General features: G+C 49.3%; 1 protein-coding gene and 1 long non-coding RNA gene across 2 annotated transcripts in view; both read right to left on the reverse strand.

Annotated features, from left to right (window-relative positions):
• Nucleotides 1-8,552: 8,552 nt before the first annotated feature.
• ELFN1 (extracellular leucine rich repeat and fibronectin type III domain containing 1) lies at nt 8,553-11,767 on the reverse strand. Its single transcript, XM_085301140.1, has one exon. It carries the CDS (start codon nt 11,684-11,686, stop codon nt 9,299-9,301), a length of 2,388 nt encoding a protein of 795 aa, XP_085157266.1. The 5' UTR covers nt 11,687-11,767; the 3' UTR covers nt 8,553-9,298.
• A 38-nt stretch (nt 11,768-11,805) lies between these two features.
• The window catches only part of LOC146601580 (uncharacterized), an 86,363-nt gene continuing 73,825 nt past the window's right edge, over nt 11,806-24,343 (reverse strand). Inside the window, exon 3 of the long non-coding RNA XR_014895356.1 lies at nt 11,806-12,127. This is a non-coding gene — a long non-coding RNA (uncharacterized LOC146601580). The remainder of the gene's footprint in view (nt 12,128-24,343) is intronic.

Below are 24,343 nucleotides of genomic sequence, written 5' to 3' on the forward strand. Positions count from 1 at the left end.
ACAAAAGCATGGGAAAGGACCCTGTGGGGTCATCTGCTCTAGCTCCCTTCTGTAATGCTCTTGTACTCTGGGGCAGTGGTATCCCCAGGCCTCCAGACCAGGGGAGCCTGGCAATCACAGCCAAAAAGGTTCAACCATCTCTAGCRGTGAGGGGTAGCCCCAGCTCTATTCCAGGACCTCCCTCTCTGCCTTTTCCAGGCTCTCATGATGGCTCTGCCATAAGCTGCTATCTGGTCTCCAGGACAGTGGCAAATTCAAGCTGCAGTTGAGACCCGTGGGAAATCAGAAACTAGCCCAGGATCTTGCAGCTTGCCCTCCTTCTTGGCAGTGACCTTCACCATCAAAACAGACTTGAGTCAGCCRTGCAACATGCCTGCTCTCCCCAGCATCCCTTCTCCAGCCTCTCAGTGCGTGTCTTAGTCAGAGCCTCAGCATCTGCATGTGATCGTCTTTTAGGAGCAGGGATCACCCTGCAAGGCTGGAGGAGGCTGTGGAGCAGCTCTGGGGCTTGTCAGCTGTCAGCACTTGAAGGATTTCTCGTGCGTAGGGTTGCCACGTTTCTGCTGGGATTTCCCAGGCAGAGATGTATGTGTGTGAACTCTGTAGTGGGTGGTAGTGTTGTTACAGCCAGAAGGATCTAAGAATATAATTGAGATAAGGTTTGTATGGAGAGGTAATACCGCTTATTACAACACCTGAGACTGCTGGAAARAGAACAGATGAGCTTCTGGGCAAGCAAGCTCTTTGTCAGCTTGAACCGAGCCTAATGCATGCAGGGTATTTCAGATTGACAGTGGTAGATGGTTCACCTACATTTACACCCTGCAGCTGCTTAGCTAGGGGTTTGCTGTGTCTGACAGTCTCTTGGAGCTGCTCTTCCAATGCCTTCTGCTCTGCTTCAGGTCCTCAAATCTTACTGCAATGCAACTTTCAGGTGGGAAAGGTGGGCASTTTGGGAGAAGCAGATTTTAAGTCCTAATGGGGATTGGGAGACTTTGTGGAATGGCTATAAATAATGTGAAATGAGATTAATTAATCTAGCTGCACTGTGTGAAGAGCACCAGTGTTTATTTACGAGATCACATCTTTTGTGGTGCCCAGAGAGGCCTCCTACCAGTCAGATGGGCTGTGTAGCTCTTGATTGCCGAGCAGGAGATGCCCAAGGAGAGTTCTGCTGTGTAAAAGCAATGCTGCGAGTCAGRAAAGGATTCAAGAGGCCACTAGCAGAGACAAGCTGCAGATACAGCGCAGAAACTTTGAGGAGTCCCTTTGCTGTCATGAAGGTCAGCTGAAGCAGATTAGGGGCCTKTGCAAGGATGGAGGAGGATGCTGAGGCTGGACACTGCAGCGGGGTGAACCAGGGCTAGGACTGGAGGGCTGGCTGCAAGGGTGGAGAGGGGCAAGGACAGAAAAAGGGGTGGGAGGGAAGGAGTGGATGTTGCTGTGTAGGGCTGCTCACTTCCTTTCACAGCTGGAAACCATTGCAGAGAAATATGACAAACCCAAAAGAGAGCCCAGGAGATGAGTAAGGCAACATGTGGGACAGTGCTTGTGTAGCTTAATAGAGAAGATGGACTAGGAGAGAAGAGCTCATTACAAAAGGGCATAGCACAGTGACAAGAGAAGAAGATATAAACCGTAAGAAATCTGATAAAGGATAGAAATGGAAATCTTTTAGTCCCAAAGAAAGCAAGGATGGAGTACATTAATGAGCTCTTTAATGATGAGGCAAGTAAAGGTGAGCAGCAAATGGCTATTTCCAGACAGCTGAGCTGAGCATGAAAAACCAAATGTTGGTGGGATGTGAGAGGCCATCAGCACACACAGGAACAACTAAGCACCTGGTGTCATTAATGTTCCCATTTAATTATTAAACAGGCACACAAACTCAGACTTGGCAGGCTCTTTTGATTGCTCTGGAAGGATAGATGAGAAATTCCAGAGGGAGGGAAACAGGCACTTACACCTCCAATCTAGACCAAATTAAAGGGCAGCAAAGCTAGTTTATAATCTAGCATCCTACTTTGCTTCTCCCCCCGTGGTGAAAATCCACATCTCCACTATTTCTGTGTGTTCTTATTCCTTATGCGGAGGAAACTGCGTCTAGAAAATTAGCTTCCCTCTGGATTAGATAGTTTCACTTCATTAAATACCAGGGGAAACAAAGTAGAAATCAGCATGCCTAGTGTTCCTGGGTTTAACAAAGGGGCAATAGACTGTCACAGTAAAAGAATTCAGAATTCCTGATAAAATTGCTAGCGTGACCAAACTATGAATTTCTGTTTCAAAAGGTTAAAGTGAGTTAGGATCAGTACTGGATTAAGAGACAACCTCTGATTTCTAATGAGCCCGTGGAAAGAATAACATTGCCCCTGCAAAACTCTGAAGGTGGCGTTCAGATGACCTGCCCCAGCTTCTTGACGGTGCTGGTGATCTGTCTTAGAGGGGTGAAACAGAGGATACGATACAAAGGAGATGTGAAAAATCAGAGTGGAAGAAAATTCAGGTAAAAGTAAAGTCACTGTTACAAGCCATGCATAAGCTATTTTCTGGCACCAGTGAGCACACCCACAGGTGATTTAGCCAGTTTAAACACCTTGGAGTGTCAACTGGCAGCAGCAATTTGGTGATGAAGTGAAAGGTCTRATACAGGGCTCTGAAGAACAATCTTGTCTCCAGATGTGTTGAGGAAGAACAAGCGTGAGACCCACAGTGGTAAGCCTGTAGTTTTATATGGGTGAGACATGGATAGTTCCTTACTCAGAAGAAAGACCATGAAATCCCTGTGCAATGACACAGATTTTGGAGCCAGCTAAGATGAAAGCTACCAGGAGAACTTGGGTTAAGTAGTAACCGCAGAAATTGGCTGTGGTGATTGCTGCCTGTGGTAGCACCAATGGGCAGGATGGAGTGAGATGATGGACAGCAGCCCAGCTCAGCGTCCCTCCCAGTACACCCCTGGGTGTGTAAGAGGGATGGGGCACGTGTCCCTAGGCAGGAGGAGAAGGAAGCGGACCATGTGATTGCCCAGAAAGTCTGCACCCGTCCCCACCACGCAGAGCCAGGCTATCTGTGGCAGYGCTGCCATGAACAGGGCCACTTTGCTCCCTGCCGTCAGTGCCACCGTGCATGCAGGGTTATGGCCACGCTGCTGGGATYGCTTTCCCCTCATTGTCATTCCTCACCCTGATGAGCGCTCAGAAATGTAAATAAATTCTAACTTGGGCTCCCAAACTCCCGCTCTGCCGGCTGTGCTAAAAATAGACCATCGCAGTACGCKCTGCCTTCAATCACCCTCATCGATCTGCTGCTTTCGGGGCTGCCCAGCAGCACGGCGCTGCACCTAGCCAGGGCCCCGTCCCCCCCCAGACCCCTCCTTCCCCAAATGACTCATGTGACTGGGCCAGAAACCTTCATCCCACTGTCTCCCCTACCCCCAACCCTGCTAACCTGCTTCTCATTCAAATGTGATGATTTATTGCTCAGGAGCTCGAAAGGGAGCCAGGCTGCAGCACAAGCATGACCAAGGGGGTTAGGCTCCAGCTCCTGATTTTAATAGCACCACATCCACCACTGTGATGAGTTTGGGAAGCCTTGGGCGACAGAGGTGTTGGTTCACCAAGCYAGCCCCAGTTCAACGAAGGGCTGACTGAGAAGCAGGGGTGAGTGATGCTGAGGGAGGTTTGGAGCCWGGGCTGCTGAGAGCAAAGGAGCATGCAGGCAGTAGGAGCTGGTCAGGGTCACTGGGGCTTGTGCCCAGKATCCTGCCTGCCACCAGCTATCTGCTTGGCCCCACACATCCTCTGGGCACTGCTACAGTGAGACCACAGGGAGCTGTGAGGTTTGGGAACTGCAGCCTGCAGGACTGTGCAGGTGCTCCTTCGCCTTGTCCATGAGCTGCAGGAACATGTGCCACCAGTGAGAACCTGGGGGAGCCACTGGCTAGAAACAGGGAATAGGGCTGGGGTGAAAAGTCCAGTGCCTGGACTGGACTTCAGAGAAAAATCCGATAAACAGCAGTCCATCCTGCCTTGAGCCTGAGAAGCTTTTGCGAAGGGATTTTTTTTTGGGGGGGGGGGTGGAATAAGCTGAGCTTGAAAGAGGCGCCACAGGCTGTCCCATGATCCTTCATGGGGCTGGAGGTGCCATTGCTCTGGTGGCACTTAAAGCCCTGGAAATGTGGCCACCAGCCCCCATGCTTGGACCGCTGCCATCCCTGGCTGTATCCACAGAGCAGCTCGAGAGATGGGCAAGGGGAGGCCGCTGAGGGGCTTACAGCACGGCAAACAGCCCAGCAAACAAGTCCGTACCACTGGGACAGCAGCGTTGTTTCTCTGTGTAGTGAAGGAGGCACCYGTACTGCAGTGGGATCCTCCTGAGTTGGGGCAACCTTCAGCACCAGCCTCGATGTGAGCAGAGTCGGCGTGGGCTGGCTGCCACTGTGGTTTGTGGGACGGCCACGGAGCACTTCCCTCCCTTACAGCCTCCTCCAGTTCCTAGCAGATGCCTTTCCATAGGATTTGCACCCACTTTTGTGGCAAACTCATGCAGGAGGCAYGACTAGGGGAAGAAACAACACCTCCAACATGCATCGGCTATGATAAGCAGATGCCCACCAGCTCCAGGGCTAGCACATCCCTTCTCAAACTCCCTGTTGTTTGAGGTGGCAGCTGAAGTGCTTCCCAGTCTCCCATGCTTAGACAGAAATCTAGCCTGGCAGCAATCACTAGGCAATGCCAATCTTTGGGCTGCCCCATGTTACCACCCATGGACTTTGCACTTCCCGTGGGGCATGTTTTGAAAAGCATGGAGACAAATTCGAGTTGCACACAAAGGCAGGTGGATGCCTTCAGGAATGCTGGCTCGGAAGTGATGTTGTCTGTAGGGAGATGTTTCTGTCCTAATTTACAGGCTTTAAAAAATACATCTGGGCTCTAGATGTGACAAAGACTTTGCAATCTGTGGCAGACTTCTTTGTGGACTCTAGCCTGGAGTGAGTATTGAGCTGTGAGTTTGATTTATTCTCCAACAGGAGTCTGTCCGTGTTTGATGGGAGATGCTGGGGAAGAGGTTAGGGGAGGATATTTTTAGTTACAGTTCTTGATTCTTCCCTTGAAGAACGGTCCTTTAAACAATAGCTGTTTTGCAACCCTGAGAAATTCAGGCAGAATCCACATTACTTATGGCCCAAGGGTCATAACCATACCATGGTCCTAACCAGGGGAGAGGGGTTTCTAAGTGATCACTATAAGGTGGTAGACAGGCTAACAGGAGTGTGAACAGAGAGGAGAGGATAAGGGGGCTGCTTAAAGGGCTGGAAGGGGAGAGAAGGTCCAAGGATTGCAGCAGATGCCTGGATAGATGAGGAGAACTGATAGTGGAAATAGCTGAACTTTGGAGGGCGCAGCCCCATTGGGCACTGCAGCAGTGTCCCATCAGCGCCACGGCCAGCACCTCTGCGGGGCCACAGGTCTGAGCTGCATTTCCAGCTCTGCCCAGGGTGGGTCTGAGTCTCTGCTCCCCATCCCACCCGCCACGTGCTGTGTCTTGCAGGCAGCCTGAAGGTGCAGGACCAGGGTGCTCCTTTCCTYGGGGCTACCCGGGCTGGCATCGTCTCCTCGTTGCGGCTGCACCCCGGGGAGGCCGCGGACAGCTTCCCTCAAGGAGCCCATATATCCTGGGAKTGGGCAGGACCCCTCCTCCCTGGTGCCTCCAATGGTGCAATTTCCTCCCAGTGCTCGGGGCACAAGCGGCGCTGGATCCCTCCGCTCCTTTTCTCCATTTCATCGCCGCAGGCGAACAACTGCTTTCTCTTAAAATCACTCCCAGAGCAGCGCTGCTCGCTGCCTTCGCTGGCCTCTCGGGAGACGGCCGCCTGTCCCGCGCGCCGGCACAGCTGCTCCGGCTCCCTCTGCTTCCCCCTGCCTCCCCGACTCACGCTGTCATCTCCTTTGCCTTTCATCTCACTCGTTCGCTCCCTTTCTTTTCCCCTCCCTYCTTTGCTCCCCTCTCCTCTCCGGTGGCAGAGCCGAGGCCGCTGCCAGGGTCGCCTGCTGTGCAGACTCCCCACGTGTTGCTCCCTGCTCCGGCGGGGGAAAGCGAGGGAGGAAGCTTTGCACTAGCCTCCCTCCTCCTCATCAGTCCGGTGCAACTTTTATGTGGGCACCTGCAGCTACTCCTGCACCTCCTTCCTGCGGTGGGACGTGGGGGTCCACCTGCTTTCTTCGGGTGCACTCGGAGCTGTGGGCAGATAGGACCAACCTGGCTGGGCAGGATACATTTCTTCTTTGGGGAAGCAACTCAAGAGGTTTGGTAGATGATTAGGAGAAACAAAAAGAAGAAAAGCAGCAAACACCTCCCAGCCGGTGAAATTCTCCCCGTGCCCACGGAGGGGTCTGCACAGCCCAGTGCTCTCCGCTCTTGCTGCACCCCCATCATTGAGCCGTGGGGTTATTTTTCTTCATTTTAAGTGCCAGCACCTGCAGCTATGTGGTTTGGGGGATGGTGTAGAGTACTGGAGATGAGGGGAGCAGCTCTCATCAGGTCGACTGCTGTGACTGCTACCAGGACATGGCGTGGTGGCCTCTGCATACCCTGGGCTGCTTAGCCAAGGGTCCCAAGGGGATCCTTGAGGAGGGACGGTGAGGAGGGCTGGTTTGGCTGGAGACTGCTCTGCAGCATGGCTGTTGCATGCTTATCTGAGGAGCGAGTGGAAGCTCCCGAAAACCCACAGAGATCCCCACAGACAGGGGTATCGAGCTGCCTCTCCTCGGGGAGGGACTTTCCCAACCCTGCTCCTCTGTACTTACAGGGACTTTGTGTCAGAGAAGGGCTTCCTTTAGAAAGGTGCTGCTGTCTCACATTTCCTGCACTGCTCTCTGTTGGTCTCTGACTAGTGAAATTTCGTGTGTGAAACCAGAATCAGGCTCTGATTTCATCTGCCCCCACTGTTTTATACCACTAACAACATTGCCTTGCTGTAGCGGCTTTTATTCTAGGGGCTAAATGGGCCTTGCAAACAGGCAATTAATTAATTGAGCCTCCCCCAACCATCCTACCCCTTGGTGCTGCAGGGAAGTGTTTCACAGAKGAGGAAGCAGAGGCAGAGGGAAACAAGGTGTCTTGCCCCAGGTGAGAGGCTGAACTCCCTGGTGACAGCGCTCCTGCCTTTGTGGACAACCGCAATGTTCTGCTAATTGTGGCCTCACTCGTGGCTGCTTTGGAGAAGATSGTGATGTCATTTCCAAAGCAGATACAGGCGCTGACTTCGGTGGGGCACATGGTGGCGGCTCGGTGTTTGCAGCTGAGATTCGGGCAGGGGATGGCCACAGCACGTGGGATGGGAGGAACATTTCTCAGCTCCCCTTGGGAGCAAGACACAGCCCTGAGGAGCTGCATGCCATGGGAAGGATGTGGGGTGCCTGGAGGAGATGAAGAAACCCACCTTTACTTATGAATAGCGACGGTTTTGCTGGGGAAATTGCGCTTTTTTATTATGAAACCCTGCTAATGGTCTGTCGTCTGCACAAATAACYGCAGGGAAGGAACTCGCGTGCTCCTCATCCCACTCCATGTCTGCCTTGCTCAGCTCCTTTCCAAACAAATGTAACCTTTTGCAAGAATACCTGTCAAAATCGCTTTGAAATATYGAAATAACAAGATGGGATGTGCCTTGTTCCTGGGCCCTGGTGCACATTTGTTTGGGCTAACGATGTCCATGCAAGGAGMTCAAGATGCAGCAGAAACCCTCTCGAAAGCAGCAGAGTTTCGAGCACGGGGCGGCTGTCCTCTCTCTGACATGGGCTCAGGCTGCAGCTTGGGGAACGTGCTGACCGGGGCTCCCGCATTCCCGCTGCAGCCTTGGAAAGCGCCTGGCCTGGAGATGGGGAGGATAAGCTGTGTGTTAATGCTGATTTGCAGGCTGGTACATTTTACGTGGCTCTGCCCCTTGGTCTCGTCAGCCTCAAGTACCAGCCAGCGTTGAGGGGAGGGCTTGAACTTGGAGCCTTATGATTTGGGGGCAAAAGTAGAGTGATTTTTTTTTCCTTTTTTCTTTTCTTTTTTCTTTGTTGCATTATATATATGTGTAATTTGGAGCTTTACTCCTCCCCTACTGCTTTTTGCAGATTTTTTTTTTCCTCCCAGTTTGGCCTGTTCCTCACTACTCTGCTTGGTGTTCAAAGCAAACTCTGTCTCCAGTGGTGGGAGGTGGGCAGCAGCGCTCCATGGGAGCAAGACGTGTCCCAAAGGCTCCCTGTGCTCCGTGGGGCTGCTCCCTCCTCCCCACTGTCCCCAGGGACAGGGATTATTCGCCTTTCCTAGGGGAACGTGCCTTTTCTTCTCAGTCCACTTGGAAGCAGCCAGAACTTGGATGYATACGGATATTGGAAGAAGCCGAACCCAAACACTTAGAAACCCACTTGCGTCCCCCCCCACTTACCCACACACTATAAATTTCCCCTCATCCCACCAACCAACCAACCTACAAAAAAAAAGGTTCTTCAAACCAAACTCCATCTCTTTCTCTAAAATCCATGATTAAAACCTGGTACAAACAGGTGAATATAGATATATAGATATATAGATATATTTTTAGTAGATGTAGTATTGTTTTTTTCTCCTCTCTCTTTCTCATTATACAGCAAACATTGCAAATATAGAAATTTTCTCTGTACAATCGAATGACTTCAGTTTACAATGCAATGCGTGGTAAAACCTCTCAGTGAGTGAAAATGTGAACGAGCCTTCGACTGGGTGAAAGTCTAAACTGGAAGACTCTGTTTGCAAAAACAGCCCAGAGAGTGGATCTCCTTCTGGTCTTTTTTTGGTTTTTTGTTGCTGTTTTTGTTGCTGTTGATTTTGGAAGGGAAGGAAGGAAGAACACAAACTCTGCACAAAGAATCCACAAAATCACGGAATAGGGACTCATGCAATGCAGTACTGGGAAATGCCAGACCTCAGCTCTCTGCTCGCTCTTTCACTTTCTTTTTATACTCAATTTTTCTTTTCTTTTTTTTTAAAAAAAAAACAAAATAAAACAAAATTTCACTCCATAGTTTGTTTGATTTTTAAAGTCTCTTTGTGTTCAAATTTGGTGTGTGTCTCACCACCGTGAGAACATTTCAATATTTCATTTTATATATTATATAGAATATTTATAATTTCCATAACTTGTTCTCTCTTTTATTTTTATTGATTCATTTATTTTTGTTTGCTTCAAAGACAGTCTGAATAAAAATAGCTGCTGTGGATTTATTTTGGTCCAGTTAGTGTGTTAAGTCACGAGTTTTGTGAGGACTCAGGACTTTTGCTGGGCAGAGACACCCTTCCAGTAGTCTAAGATGTCGTGAAGATCCTCGTCTTTGGCAAACTGGACCTTTTTGCGTAGGGCATGGCCGGCTGCCATATACTCCTCCTCGTCTTTGTGCCGCTTGCGGTTGAGTTTGAAGCGCTCCCAGATGCTGTGCGATGGTTTGCAGGTGTACTCTGGGCTGGAGGTGTAGCTCAGGTTGTGATACTGAGGYGAGAGCTGGGAATAGGCCAGGTCTCTGGGGCGAGGACGCGTCAGAGGCTCCAGGATAGAGGGTTTTCGCCCTGCCATGCTGTCATGTTGCTCCCCTTGATGTGAGCCAGGGTACGAGTGCCGATGTTCGCTGTACTGCCGGATCTTCTCCGCCTCTGCCCGCAGGATGGCYGCGGCCGGTGTCACAGTGAGGATGGTGTCGGTGGTGGGGGATGTCTTCTCGATGTATTTGGCTTCTGATTTGTGTCCCGATCCCTCAGAACGGTAGGACCTGGGGCTCCGAATGGAACCGCTAGAAGAGGTGCTGGACCGTTTGGGGGCTGCCTCCATGCTGTGATGCCGCTGGAGTGGGTGGTTGTAGCTTTCCTTGTAGACAGGGGACAGGAATCCATGCTTGCTGGGGATCTGCTCAGACAAGAGCACCAGCTGAGGCTCTGCGGTGGAGACCGCCCCTGATTTCACCCCTTGGAAGGAGGTGGACTCAGATTTCAAGGCATCGATGCAATTGTTGATTATCTGGTTCACCTTGTCCACCTCTTTGGCAATGGTAGAGATCTCAGCCACAGAGCTCTGGGTGTCCGGCAAGGAGAGCTCACAGTCTCGCCTCTCGGGCTGCTCACCCGTCCTCACCTCCATGTAGTTGCCCTTGGTGGCCTTGGGGGTCTCACTGGTGTCAATCAGCTTGTACTGTTCAACTTCTCCAGCAGAAGGTAGGTAGGGGATGCGGGTCACCGTCTCCCCACTCAGCATCTGTCCCTGGGACAGCTGGGTGATGCTGGTAGTCTCCATCTCTGGCCCATATTTCAGCTCAATTATGGTCTTCTTCATGCTGCCAGGGGTCTTTTTGTGCTTCTCCTCCTGCTGGCGCCTCTTCCGGAGACAGTAATACACAACGCCTAGGACAATTACCATGCCAAAGAGACATCCCAGGATTGTCATGATGTAATGAGTGGCGGTGGAAGGGGTGGGCACTGGCTCCTTGCGGTTGGGTCTGGTGGGTGTGATGGTGACGCAGGTGTGGTTGTACTTGGAGTATTGGTGGACCGAGACCACACAGTAGGTGTAATCTCTTTGTGCTACTAGGTTGCTCACGGTAATGTTCTCCTCCTTCTTCCTGAGCTTGGTGATCATGGAGGAGAAGCCATTTTCAAACTGGGAGAGGATGTACATCTTGCTGAAGGGGTAGGGGATTTGCACGGTGAGGACGGCTGAATTGTGGTTGAGGTGCTTCACCTGGATGTTGGGGCGCACCTCCGTCTCACCAATGGGCGTGAAGAGGGAGAACTGTGGGGTCGTGCCATCACCAGAGGAGCATTCCTCTTCGGCGCATGGGCTTTCAGAGGGCGCTGTGGTTACTTGGTATCTGGGAGGGATAAAACGAGGGATCACAGTGTAGGAGCCACCAGTGCAAAGAGAAGAGAGCATGCTCAGAGCATTGCGATAGCCAGTCCGGCCCTGGCCTAACAAGTAGTAGCCAGTGTAATCTGGTGGAGAGTCGCACTGCATCCGGTCATAGGTTCGTGTCATGTTGGTGAAAGCCTCCAGCCATTGCAGGAAGCCAAGAAGCTCACAGGAGCAGTAAAAGGGGTTACTGTAGAGTTCACAGACAGAGAGCTTGTTTAGGCCCCGAAAAGTGTTGCTGTCAAGTCTCTGAATCCTGTTCATGGACAGGTCAATGTTCACTATGTTGGGGCACTCCCAGAAGGCATTGGGGGTGACAGACTCAATGAGGTTGGCCTGGAGATAGAGGTACTCCAGCTTCCCCAGGCCCCGGAGGATCCCCTCAGTGAGGTTCCTCAGTCGGTTGTAACCCAGCTGCAGCACCTGGAGGTTGAACTGTCCTGAAAAGGCACCGTCCTCGATGTAGGAGATCTCGTTCTTTGTCAGGTTGAGGTATGTTAGGTTGCCGAAGCGGCTGAGCGAGGCGTACTGCACGCTTTTGATCTTGTTGTCATTCAGCCGCAAGTCCACGATGGTGCTGTTGATTTGCTGGGGGATGGACTCATAGGGGGGCTGGTTCTGGCTGCAGATGGCCAGCCAGACAAAACCCTTGTCCCCCTCGATGAGCCAGCAGTCTGCCCGCACCCCGCCAGTGTGCAGGAGAGAGACGGCTGCCACGCACACGCACAGGGCTGACGTCGCGGCCCACCGGCGACCTGCCATCTGGAAGGGCAGCAGAGAGAAGGGGTTCCTTGGTCTGCTGGAGGTGGGGAATGGGGTGGGGTCCAGGAGGGTGTGGGTCAGCGTTTCTTCGGCAGCTTTTCTCTTGTTTCCCTTCTCCTCATGGCTTGCAGCTGGCAGGGAAGTGTCTGTGGCAAAAGTGGACCTCTGTGCCCGAGATACTTGGCAGCCACGGGCCAGGCGCTCCTACTAAGGCCTGCGTGGCTGAGGGCGGTCCTGCATCACTAGGCCTGTGGCATCTTGCGGAGGAAGTCATGAAGTTAGGTGCTTGTGCAGAGGAGGCTCGCTGGCTTAGAGACAAGCCTTCCACTCACTTTTTACAGTACATCTCCTTGCTTTCTTTTTGCTGCCCATTGCAACACTGGGCTCCATCTCCATTTAACTCTGTGGATCTGGTTCTCCGTGCCTGGTCACTTGGCTCACCTGCACAAAACAAAAGCACAAACTAAATAAAAAGGGGAGACAATCARCATTTAGTGGTACTGGAGATGCTTTCAGGTAACCACCTGTGCCCAACTACCCTCGCAATGTTGGGGGATTGCTTTCTAATTCTGGCTTCTACCTTTCCAGGAGCCTTTGGTTAATTTGAGCACAGACACTCATGTGAACAGTAGCTCTAGGGAAGGTGGTCATTGAGTGTGGAGGCCCTCCTCGTCAGAGCACTTTGTCCAGTGTCACGTTATTGGCAGTGGTGAGGATAATACATATCCAGGACACAATCTGTCTGACCTATTTAGGTGTCTACCTTAGGAAGAGAGGATTGATGTCCCAAAAGTGTCTGTTCCCCTCTGCTGATAACAAATGAAGTCTAGACAACTTGCTCTGATGTAGGCTTGATGCTGCAGAGCTTTGCTGAGGGGAATCCTGTCTCACGTGCTGGTGTGTATAGCAATGGTGTCCACAGAAGTGAATGATGATAAGGACACTGTGGAGGTGATCAAGGACTTCCTGACTGCATTGCTGCACAGTATATGTGATARAAGTCCAGCATCAAGTGCCTATGCAGTTTCTGGGAACCAGGATAGTAGTTTCAGAATCTACCAACCAGCAGATTCCCTGGTTAATCACAAAACATACAAACTTGATTGTCCAACATCCGATTTTCTTGTCTSTAGTTGATGCTTGCTTCCTGTCCCCAGGACCTGTCTCTCCCTCCTGGGTGTGCAAGAGCAGAGGTGGGGAGGGCTCTCAACCTTCCAATGACATAACATGAGTATTTGCAGAAGAGAGGAAAATATCTTCCCTCTCCAGCCAGAAATAGCCCAGTTTGAAAACCAGGAGGAGCCTTAACTAGACACAAACCTCTGGCTAAAGAAATCTCTAGGACTGCCAGCAGCCTCACTTGCAATAGAAAAACACTTTCCTGTTTTTGCTCATTGTTTCTATTAACTTTTCCTGGTTTTTGACTGAACATAAATATTTGTGGACAGCACTTCTACGTCCTCTAATAATATCTTAGGGGAATAGGAAGGCAAAAGTAGGGAGGAGKGAACTGCACGATCTTCAGCATCTTTCAGGCTTTGTTTTTCAAAAAGAAGTTAAAAACATGACCTGCAGACATCTCTACTGCTGGAGAGCTCTCTGGGCCAGTAGAAGGGCTGCAGTGAGGTGTTTTGGGAGAGATGGAGCTACTCAAAAATGAGAAGCCAACATCATGGCCTACCTAGAAAGTCCTTCATACTGTAGGAATGGTAGCTGTGTCTAATGTCTTTTATCCCAGGGCAGACCACAGGAAGCTGTGAAGACACCACCATCACTCCTTGAAAATACAGTTGATAAGAACTAGAGGTTTCTTGCATATCCATAAAGGAAACTGGGGCAGGATTTATACTGAATTGCCTTTCACTAGATCTGCATAATCTTGTAAATCCAGAACTTGGTATCCAAACCATTTCCCAGTACCTAGGCAATGAAGGAACTGTGATGCGTGATGCGTGCCTGCATGCAAAGCTGATTGTCAAGGGGCATTTAGCAGCAGACTCTATACCCTTGCCGTCATCCTAGAGAGGCTTCTTTTCCATCCATGAGTACCAGTATATGAAGCAGACCATGTTTCACTGCAGAGCCTCCTGTTAACCATTCACAGTTTATACCTCTGTAAATAGGCCACTAATAATGAGCAGTGACACAGTTTATTTGTTCTTTCCGGATCATGAACAATGAGTCTATTCCCTGGTGGAACAGCTGGGTTTACATTACATGAATAACAAGGTGTCTTCTCATGTCAGCTCTCTGGCACATGAGACTCTCCTGCTACTCTGTCCTCCAGCACTGCCCCACCAGCTGCAGGGTGGAGCTGAGGTCTTCGAAGGAAATCACACACCAGACACGCTGGTGTCCCCTACGAGGGCAGGATTTGCAGTCCCTCATTCCTGAGGACTGTGCAGCAGGTGTGCAATGTGTGTGGGTGAGATGTACTGGCTTGACTTCCTAAGGAGATGATGTGCCTGTGGAGGCCTTGCCTGGTACTTGTAGGTCTCTCTGTGTGTCTCCTCAGCTCTGCAGTGCCTGTTGAGCTTGCTCTCTTGCTTTAGCTACATTTAGCAGAAAGCTCAGAGAAATCAAGTTTTTAACAGTTTATTAAAAGTGGAAGTCTGGGTGAAAGAGATGATATTGAGCACAAGGCAGCTGAATCTCAGGTCTCATCCTTCCCAGAGGTAGAAAATTGGGCTTTAGCCTGTTTTTACACTGCTATTCCAGTTTAAACTGTCATACCACCACAGTGATACTGGCAATAATGATGTGAACAACACTTATCTCTGGGACCAGTACATGCAGCACTAGCAGGAGCACATTTGTAAGCATATATTTTCCCTCTGCTGGGACTTTTTGCGCAGGACCTGACAGCCCATTTCAGGTGGAGTCTTGGAGCTAGAGTGGAAGGGAAGAGGGACCACGATCCTGGGGCATCGCAGGCTGGCTGCCCACCCCTCGCTGCTTGCCCAGCTGATGGGGAGGCAGGGCTGAAGTGCTGGGCTGTCTGCTGCCACCTGCCTCCCAGCACTGGGTGAAGTAATTAACCTCTGCACTTCTCTCCTTTCCAGTACTGAGAGATAATGACACTGCTTCACAGAGGGGTGAGAGACTGAATGACAGTGCTCTGAGCTCTCCTTGTCGGGGCTGAAAATCCCAGAGGATGTGTGGTGCCACAGGTGGAGAGTTTCACCCTCCTCCCATCATAAGGTAGGCTCTGGATTTTCATGTTCTCCTTGTCACAGGGACCAGCCAGGACTGTAGCTTCTTGTATTGCCCTAAAGYCATGGAAGAAGGGTAGGTCAGTACTACCGGCCTGCAGAGCCATCCTCTATGTGTTGCCTCAGTTGTCTCTTCAGGATGGCAAGGAGGGTGCTTTCCTTGCCTGCTGCGTCCATTAGTGCAAACATCTCCTTGCTCTTCCTCTATGGGCTTGTGCATTATTGGGACCTCCTGCAGGCAGAGAAAGCCCTGCAGAACTGAAACAACACAGGCAGCAAGGAGTGATGCATTTTGKCATCTTCTCTTTTGTAGGTACTGATTCCACCTCCCCTATGTCCCATTTTGACCCAAGCCAAAACATCAGATCAGTCTCTGGGCAAGCTTGTGTTTGGCATTGCCCAGCAGAGGCAGACCAACCTTTTCATTGGAAGAAGTGGTGTTTCATGTCACTGTCTCCCCAGAGAGGTAGTGGGCTGCAGCCCACGCTGTAGAGCTTTAGCTAAYAGAGCAGGACCATCCCATGAGGCAAGAGCAGAGACAGACCCTCCACAGACCTKGCAAGGCTAATTCCCAGTAGCCTTCTCATCACCCACATGCCTCCCTTGTCTAATTGGAGGTGTCTGGGGTGAGGAATAGTGACTGTAAATGACTCAAAGACATTCAATAAGGTTCCTGCTGTGTGTTTTCTCTGCTTTCCTGTACACTGCCTATCAGACAAGTCCTTTCCAATAACAGAAAGGAGAGAAAGCATTTTATCAGCAGCCTGAGTTTAATTTCAGCTCATTAAAGCAAGCAATTTGCTGGTTTATTTGCTTTGCAAAGTGTGAATAAAAGACAGCATTAAGGAGACGCAAGAGAGGAAAGAGGGGCTAATCTCCCTTTTTATTAGATTGCCAGGACATGGCTGGGGAGAGGAGAAGTGGGTCTCCTTGCTTTGCACGAAAAGATAATTGTTCATCTTGTTGGCTTCTGAAAGTCTSCTTCCTGGCATCACGTCAGCGCAAGTGCATGTGGGTGTTTGCGTGCGTGTGTGCTACAACATTAACCAGGACTGAGCAGCCTGCAAGGCAGGATGGGAGCAGGGACACTTGCAGAGGTTCCTGGCTAATGTCCCCTTAACARCAGAAAATAGAGCTCCAGAAGCTTATCGTCCTTCCCGTTTTCTACTTTGTATCTACCCTCTACTCTCCTTTTTCTGTTYGTTTCTACTCTGAAATCTTGGACTTGATTCTTGCAGGTTAGAACAGAGCAGCTGGATGGCTGAGGAGCCTTCTACTGTCCCTGATTTTCTGCTTTTGGGATGCCCCTCTGGCAGATGCTAGGAGCAGCCCTCCTATCTCTTCCCTGCAATGGTCAGAGCAGAGATTCTTCTGCCCGGTCTTTTCTCCCAGCTTGGTGAGTTGAACAGATCTGGGGAAAATCCAGTAAGAGAAACCAGGGTTTTAACAAACTTGCCTAAATAGTTCCTCTTTGCCCAGCTGTTGTGGTTTCATTCTTCCAKTATCATGGTTACACAGTACTTTTCTCAGTTCTCCAGTCTCCCACAGACCCTCTTAGGAAAACCTGGGAACAAGCCACCTACAACTCTAATGTGAAAAATGACCAGGAAAGAGGAGAATTTGGGTTCTTCTTCAACGATTTAGAGAGAAACAAAAGAGAGACATGAAGCCAGTGTGAAATAACAACAGCAGTGATTTGACATTATAGCKTTAATCTAAACCAGAGGCATCTCAAACTCTGGCTCCATATTGCTGATGACAACAGGCCATGTTTGCAGGGAGGCAGGGGCATCCATTCGGCACTGATCTTGACCTTGCAGGCACTATCAGTCCTTGCAAGTTACCTATGCACTGTGGATATTTCCTTTCCCTTTTGTTTCACCAGGCAGTGTGGTGGTACTTGCCACCTGAGATGGCATGTTTACATGACTTACCAGGGCCCATAAATTGGCAACAAGGACCCCGATAGCCAACACTGCTCACCTCTGATTTCCAGTGTCCCTGCAAGAGTGTGGATGCATGCTAACCCATGATGCTGTCCTCTCCTAYTTGTTCCCGTTCCCCTGGCTCTGGTCCTTGTCAAGGACCCATAGGCGAAGAAGAACCACTGTGATTTTGAGMTGTGCATGAGGCTGTAGCTTGGACCGGTTGGACAGCCTCAAATGCATCCCGGCTGAAAACCCAGAGAGATGGAGGTGGAAAGGAAAAGGCAAAGCCAAGGCTCCAAAAACCAGYGCAAGCAGGCTGTTGAGTTTTTGCTTCCACCTCCCGACTAATGGCATCTCAATAAATTAAACCAGAGCAGCAGCTGCAAGGAAGCAATCAAAGCGGCTGTGGGGGCTGGGGAGGTGGAGGGAAAGCGAGCTGGGCAGCACATATAATAATATACTGTCCTAGCACTCAATTTCTAATTTTGTTATTCTACTGAATGAGTTATTTCAAATTATGGATTAGATTTACTGAGTGAAGGCAAGTAGCCAGATCGSCCTGTGTGTGTGTGTGCGTGCAYGTATATACACACATACACACAACAGGGCTCCACTCCTCAGCGTTTCTGTACCTCCGTGCTTTGTTCTCCCTAGCTACTCTGTCTCCATCTGGCCATATTTCCGCTTCTCTTAGATCCTCTTTCATAGCTGCCTAGGTCATTTCATCAATAAAAGAAGGAGCCCCAGTACACAGAGAGYCACAGCGAAATGGGAGAAATACATTACAAATGATAAATGTTTAATCACACAAAGAGATGGAGAACGAAAATTTGGCTAACAGGCACCAAATGTTAAAATGAGCTTTGGCTCTTCATTATGTGTAAAATAATCTGAGGAGACAGCTCTAAAATGGCAGAGAAAACATTCATTAGTGATGAAGTTTTCCCTAAATGACTTAATGTCCATGCCGTATATGTCAGGTGCRGAAAGAACGCTTCCAGGCAGGTTTTCCTGCTCATTCATATTCCTGGCATTCGTTACATGCCTCCTGCCKGGTAATATTGGTAACCATCACTATCATGCTGAACAATAAAGATGCCCAAGCCTATAAAATTCAAGTTAATTTTCCATCCAGAGGTCCCAGTACTAATATTCCCTCCACAGATAAGGTTTAGAGAGCATTTTGTGCATCCCAACCTTATTCCCAAATGCTGCATAGTGCTAGATAATACAGTTCTCCAGTCAATACCCCCCTCTCTCTTGCTATTATTTATTATTTAAGAAAAATATGCAAGGGAGAAGAGATATGTTTTCCATTGAGATTTGCAGAGAAATGAAGAGGGAATGAAGCAGAGAGATGAAGAGAGGCTGAGAGGTAAGGGCCCAGCATCACACGCAGGATAGCTTTTACTGAGACCTAGGAGGACACAGATCAGACAAGGTGGCAAGTTGCCAAGTGAAGAATGGGGAAGAGATCGTTTTTCTGGGGTAACTTTGGAGAAATCAACATAAATCATATACTTGGTCTCTATACAGGGGGGTGATTGACAGAAGCAGTCACCCTCGTGGGCACTATGTGGCCCAAGACCAATGTTTTTCTCCCAAGGTTGTTCCTATCAAGGGCAACACAATCAAAAAAGCCCAGGACACCAATGGCCCTTTGGTATCCACAGACTCTTCAGGTGCTGGAGCATTTTGCAGTCTCYACACTTTGCAGATCAGTAGCCAAGCCAGTGCCACTTTGAGGAGCCTGACTGGCAACTTGTTGTCAAGGTCCTGAAGAGACTAGCAGACCATTAAGGCCTTGACCAGCCTCACCTGGAGCTCCCACCCACACCCTCTGTCTATGAGCCAGGAGCTCTATTTAAACTCAGGCTTGGGCAGTTGGTCTTTTCCTGACCTATGCTGTTAGTATGCCTGCTTCTGCTTCTAGTCCTGCCTCATGGGTAAACCTCGGGCATATATGTTAAGTAGCTTGTCTCCTGTATGAACTTCTTAGGCAGATGTTGTAACTTGTCTCAGGTGCTGTCTCTGAGTCTCTTCTCCTTTTGATCTTGACTGAACTTCCTTGATGGACTCTGGATCTGGTTTATTGCTTGCCTTGTCTGGAGGTCTCAGTGGATCCTGTTATCACCATCCTGCTCTGCCTGCTCTTTTCAGAAGCTGTGGACCTGCACCTTGGCTGGTGAGGGATCTGTGCTGGTGTTGCCATTAGTCCTGGCTTGCCTTGCCTTGGGGGAACAGCCAGCCTGGCTTCTCTAGTATGCAATTTTCTCTGCAGCTGGTTGGGTGGAGAATTCTCTAGTAAAATAATCCTTCTCGTGGGAAATTCACTTTCTGCAAAGTTAAACCTTTAGCTGAAAATTTATTATCTTTGAAAGTTTTCAACCAAAATGTTTAACTACAGCTCAGGTTAGCTGTAAACTGCAGGTGCTGTGGTGTCTAATAGCAGCTATAGTTTGAAGCTCTCCATCTTCTCCTACTGAGCATACTGAGGCCAGCACTGCAATATGGGAATGTGCAAAATTAACTTGTTTGCATAAACATTCTGGGAATCTTTTTGTTCTCTGGAAAAATAAATTCTGAGTTAAAATGACAAGATTTTCAGGACAGGTCAGCTCTTGGGATTTCAGCAAATATAAATATTCTGCTTTTCACTTAGCTGCAGTCTGAAGTCATTTACATCTACCTCAGCCTCCTTGCTTCTAGGATCTATTGAGATGACAGCCCCTATCTCATACTGCTGTGGGCCACTGAGCAAAATCCTCTACTGAGTTTAAGTAAATGCATAAATGATCTTYCTGGTGAACAACCTCATAAGCCTGGCTGGTTACCTGTGCATTAAATCAGCCTTCTGAAATATCATCACGGGCAGAGAAAATGTCAGCTCCAGCTTGTGACAGTGCAGTGAGTCCTCAGGAAACCACGGAGCACAACTAGAGGGGCAGAGTTAGAGGAAGGTGAGGAGGTGAACGGTTTTAGTAGATAGAGTACTAGGAGCTCTAATCAGGTAGAACAGTTGCAGTAAGTATTTCCAAGGGAAAGAGTTGCTCTTGATGTGTGTGTGTTGTTTTTTTTGTTTGTTTGTTTGTTTTGTTTTGTTTCCTCTCTTGGAAATAACTAGCCTGAATTACAGCTTCATTAAGGGATAGTTTTGCTGAACTTACACTATGGGAAGTTCCGGTATGGGAGCAGTACTCACTTTTCCCCCAGTAAATAAAGTGATGGAGATCAAAGTGTTCTTTCTTTGTGTTTTTCCAGCACTGATACAATGGAGGGAGCTAGCCCTGTGCTGGGAAGTACAGCTGCTGGAGTTCCTACGTACTGACAGAAGCTGAACTGTGCCTTGTCTCTGCATTGTCATCCTTGCTCAGATCTTTGCTGTTATTTGAAAGAGTTTTCTTCCTTTCATTTGTTAATTTATTTTTTCCAGGAGGCCTGCATAACCCTTTGCATCCCAGATAAGAAAATCTACCTTTTCTTCAGAATGAAATCTGGTCATGGAGCCATTAGATGATCAGGTGTGTTAGAAAAGACATTAAGGGCTTCTAAGCACCGCAGCTGCCCCTTTATGCCACAGCAGTGTTTTGCTTGTTCTAATTCTTCTCAAGGTCATATTTTCTAAAGGACTCTTCCCTCTGTTCCTCTCTTTGCCTTTGGAGTCAGAAAAAGTGTGGGTCTCTGGCTAGTGACTAGCTCAGTCCCAGTTTCTAGATCACCTGTAYTGCTGAGTGTTGGCAGATGAATGAGAAAACATACAGCATGTGGAATAGTTTGTAGTAACTGCATACTCTGATGCTCTGGTAGGTGAAAGGGAGTTATCAATCTTCAGGTGTCTTTCAGCACATAGAGTACAGCTATAGAGCATTCCTAAGAAAACACCTCTGATCCTCTCCTAATTCATTCAYCTCTGAAGTTGGTGCTGGAGGAGACCTCCAGAAAACCATTTGGATCCAAGTTATTTCATAATTTTATGATCTACCTCTTTTGCTCTGGAAGGTCTCTTCTAAAGGGCTGAGCTTAGGGCTGACCCATCAGGCTGCCCACTTCTGGAGTGACTCTGGCTGAATGTAATCATARCTGTCAAGTCCCAGTGCCCCTGGTCTAATTTTAGCTCAGCACTGTAGGCTGTCTTGGCACAGGCCAAGAGTAGGTTAATGATCATCTGGGCAGGTTTCCAAAACCAATGTAATGTTTATTCTGGATAAATGTTGTGGAGGAAACCAAGCATGACCATCTTCCATGCACAGCTTATCAGGTATACCCCACTCCTGCACATGGCTCTACCAGGAGCAACCTCACCTGGTTGGTTCTAAGGGGAAGGAGCCACCTCCTACTTCACTGGGTCAGGACAGGTCTACAGCAACACTTCCAGCCCTACCTATGTCYTGATCTACTGACCCAAACAGATGCTGTATTTCTAGAGGAAAACACTATTGTTTCCTTACTATGTGTGTCAAAGTACATTGTTTCAACAGTGGAATTTTACTGTTGCCTTCCTCAAAATTTTACAGGACATGCTTCCCCAAATGGCTCTTTTGGCCAGGAATGACTAGAGGGCTGCAGACAGAATSTGGACACAATTGCTCTGGATTAGTCAATGTCTCCAAAGTACCATTATTGGATACTTGCGTTTGAATGTTGCTGTGCTTTGGGTCTGATTATAGGCTTGAATTGATGAAGACCAGGAAACAGTGGAATGGCTTAAAGGCATGGTGTTGCCAACCATACAAATAGCTCAGTCTGAGATAGCTGAAAGCATTTAGCAAGTTCATCTGTAATAYTGTTGAGGGCAAAGACTAAACCTTTCTGACTGAAGAGCTGAGTCTAAGTGTGCAAYATCCCTTTGACTTGCACTTAACAAAATGCAGCTGCTCCACCTYGTGAGCACCTTGGTCTGGCCCCTGTGAAGCATGTTCAGCCTTTCCATACCCTCCCTGCTGATGGCTGGCTTGGTGGAACTGGGTGTTCTTGGTCTGTGTCCAGCTCAATCATGGGTGGGGGTGAGTGGGTAAAAGCTTTTGTGCAGACAAGCATGTGATATGCTGGAGGGATGGGAGGTAGTTGGGACTGTATCCCCTGGCAGACAGCTGAGCCCCCCTTCCCCCCATGATTATTTACCCCAGATGCTATTTATTAGCTTAACTTCAGCCAGGCAGCAGTGGGAGCTGTTCATGTCTTGGCATGGGCATTGCTGGGCTTGCACCAGAGTGACATACGAGAGCCCTTCCCCTCCTCGGGCTTCCCTTTCCCCTTTGGTCTGTGCTGCCTCTCCCTCCATGTACATACAGCGCCTTGCACCATGGTGCTGCAAAACCCCAATGTGGGACAAGGCATGTGTCACCTAACACCTGCTCCTTGGGTGCCCTCTGAGCAGCTGTTTCCCTGCTAATTCAGAGACCTCTGAAAGAAATAGAAAGCGGAAAGGCTAACTTTGGAGAGTCCAAGGCAATAGAGATGGTACAGCGATCTGGATTGCCTATCCTTTTCAAAAACATTTCATGCAGAGGTTACCCAAGTTGAAAAAACAAGTGAACCCAGCACACCCAACCTCTCTGGAGGAATTGAGTTTATCATTAATAATCTACTGCTAAAAGGGTAACATCTGTTTTGGACAAACTGTAATGAGATTTAAACCCCAGGTGGAGGGAGGACTTCACAGTAATAAATGACTTTCTGTATATCTAAATAGTTTTAATTTTTTTTCTGGCAGAAATAGCTGCTTTTCACCTCAGGCTTCTTTTTGCCAGCTCTTTTTTGTTTAATGATTGCTATTAATTTCCAGGGTGGCAGATGGATTCTAGCCTGGTGTAGTCTAAAATGAGGAAAGACAGCCCGTGAAGGTGTGAGCTTGTCATGAATGTGAGCACGGGTCACACGTGTCCCTGTGGGATACCACACGTGGGTGTCTGCTTTTCCGGGGAAGTATTGCTTCTTGGTAGCTACTGCCTACCTTCAGGAAGCTGGAGTGTTTCTTTGCCTTGGCTAGGAAAGACAATCAACTTTCTTGTTCGTTCCTAGTAGCTGTGCCATTTTAGACCTTCATTCAGCAAAAGCTGCTGATTTAAGCAAGGCTTTGGGAGGAATTCAAAGGAGCACTTAAATGCTTTGCTAAATCCAAGCTGAAGTGAGCTGGAGACCAGCTCAGAATCAGGAGGTCCAGCATCTGCTCCCAGCTCGTGGAAAGGAGCTCCCTGCCTCAGCCACGTCACTCCATGCTTCTGTGCTGCCRGAGGGCAGGGAGTCCTCCTTGGGCATGAAACGCACAGTAAGTGCTTTTCCTAAGTCTTCGTGATTTTGTGTGAGTGTGATGCTCTGAGTAGGCATCATTCTCCATCCTCTGGACATGGAGAAAAGCAGCTGCTGTTGAATCACGTGGTTCCTGTCGCAAACTCCTCATGACCCAAATAGGAGGGGGGTTTCCTCAGCCTTTCTTCCCCCTCCCCCCCCCCACTTCTGTCTCCAGGCTCAGCTCAGGATTTGGGCTTCTGGAATGCTATGGGGTGGCTGGGTGAGGAAAAGGAGTCCAGAAATGAGGCCGCTTGACAGACTGCCACGTGGCAGCGCCCTGTGGCCAGGCAGCTGGCTGCCTTGAGACTGGAAAGTGGCTGAGTGTGGGGAAAGGAGGGAGGATTTCTGTGGCCTGGGACTGGGTGAGCCCCAGGACAGAGGGAAGGGGGTAGACATAGAAAGTGCAGCATCTCAGGTGATGCAGATAATCTCCTTTAATCTCCTGCTCAAAATAACCCAAAGTCAAGTAAAGGAGGGATTATATGCCCTAAGCCACTGTTATCACCAGGGTGTAACAGACTTAGGTTGCATCTGAAGGGCTGCCGAGGAGGAAGAGGTGGAGCCGCAAATGTTGGCCTACTGGAAATGCCTTCTCTTGGGAGCTGGCAAGGGTGGCTGGGTTGGGCTGGGAGCGCTCCTGGGGAAGCCAGCAGTGGGATGGATGGCTACCAGCAGACTCAGGTACCCAGGTGGAGAGCTGCTTCCTATGGCAGTAGGGAGAGAGTCCTAGACACCCGGCCATCACCTTGGCATTACCGATAAGTTTATTCTTAGTGCAGAATGCAAAGTGTTTTATACCCATTAATTGCCTTAATTGGAGAAGCAACAACTATCAAACCTATTTTGCAGATGAGAAACTGATCCACTGAGAAGGATGGCCAGGGCTGGAGTGAGGTGACCAGGCTCTGGGGTTCTCCTGATGCCCCGGCTCCTCCTTTGTTTTTGACAACCTTTTCCCACTGCCTCTCTGTGCAGCTCTGGCAGTGATGGGGGATGCTCATGGCAGCCATGATGCCCTTTTGGGCTGAAGGCATGTCCTACCCTTTGCCAAAAACACATCCCAAGGCTTGAACACTGTTCAGCTGCCAGAGAAAACTGAGTTGCAGAGCCCTGTTCATCAGCTTGCTGCACTCCTGGTGATGCCTGGGAGACAGCAGCCGCACAGAGATGGCATGAAGCAGGGATTGCGATGGGGAGGGAGCAGAGCGTTTTCATTTTAATGAGCT

The sequence above is a fragment of the Rhea americana genome, unplaced genomic scaffold (genome assembly GCF_003343005.1).
Source record: "Rhea americana isolate MKP2758 unplaced genomic scaffold, rheAme1 scaffold_10, whole genome shotgun sequence".
NCBI classification, from domain to species: domain Eukaryota; kingdom Metazoa; phylum Chordata; class Aves; order Rheiformes; family Rheidae; genus Rhea; species Rhea americana.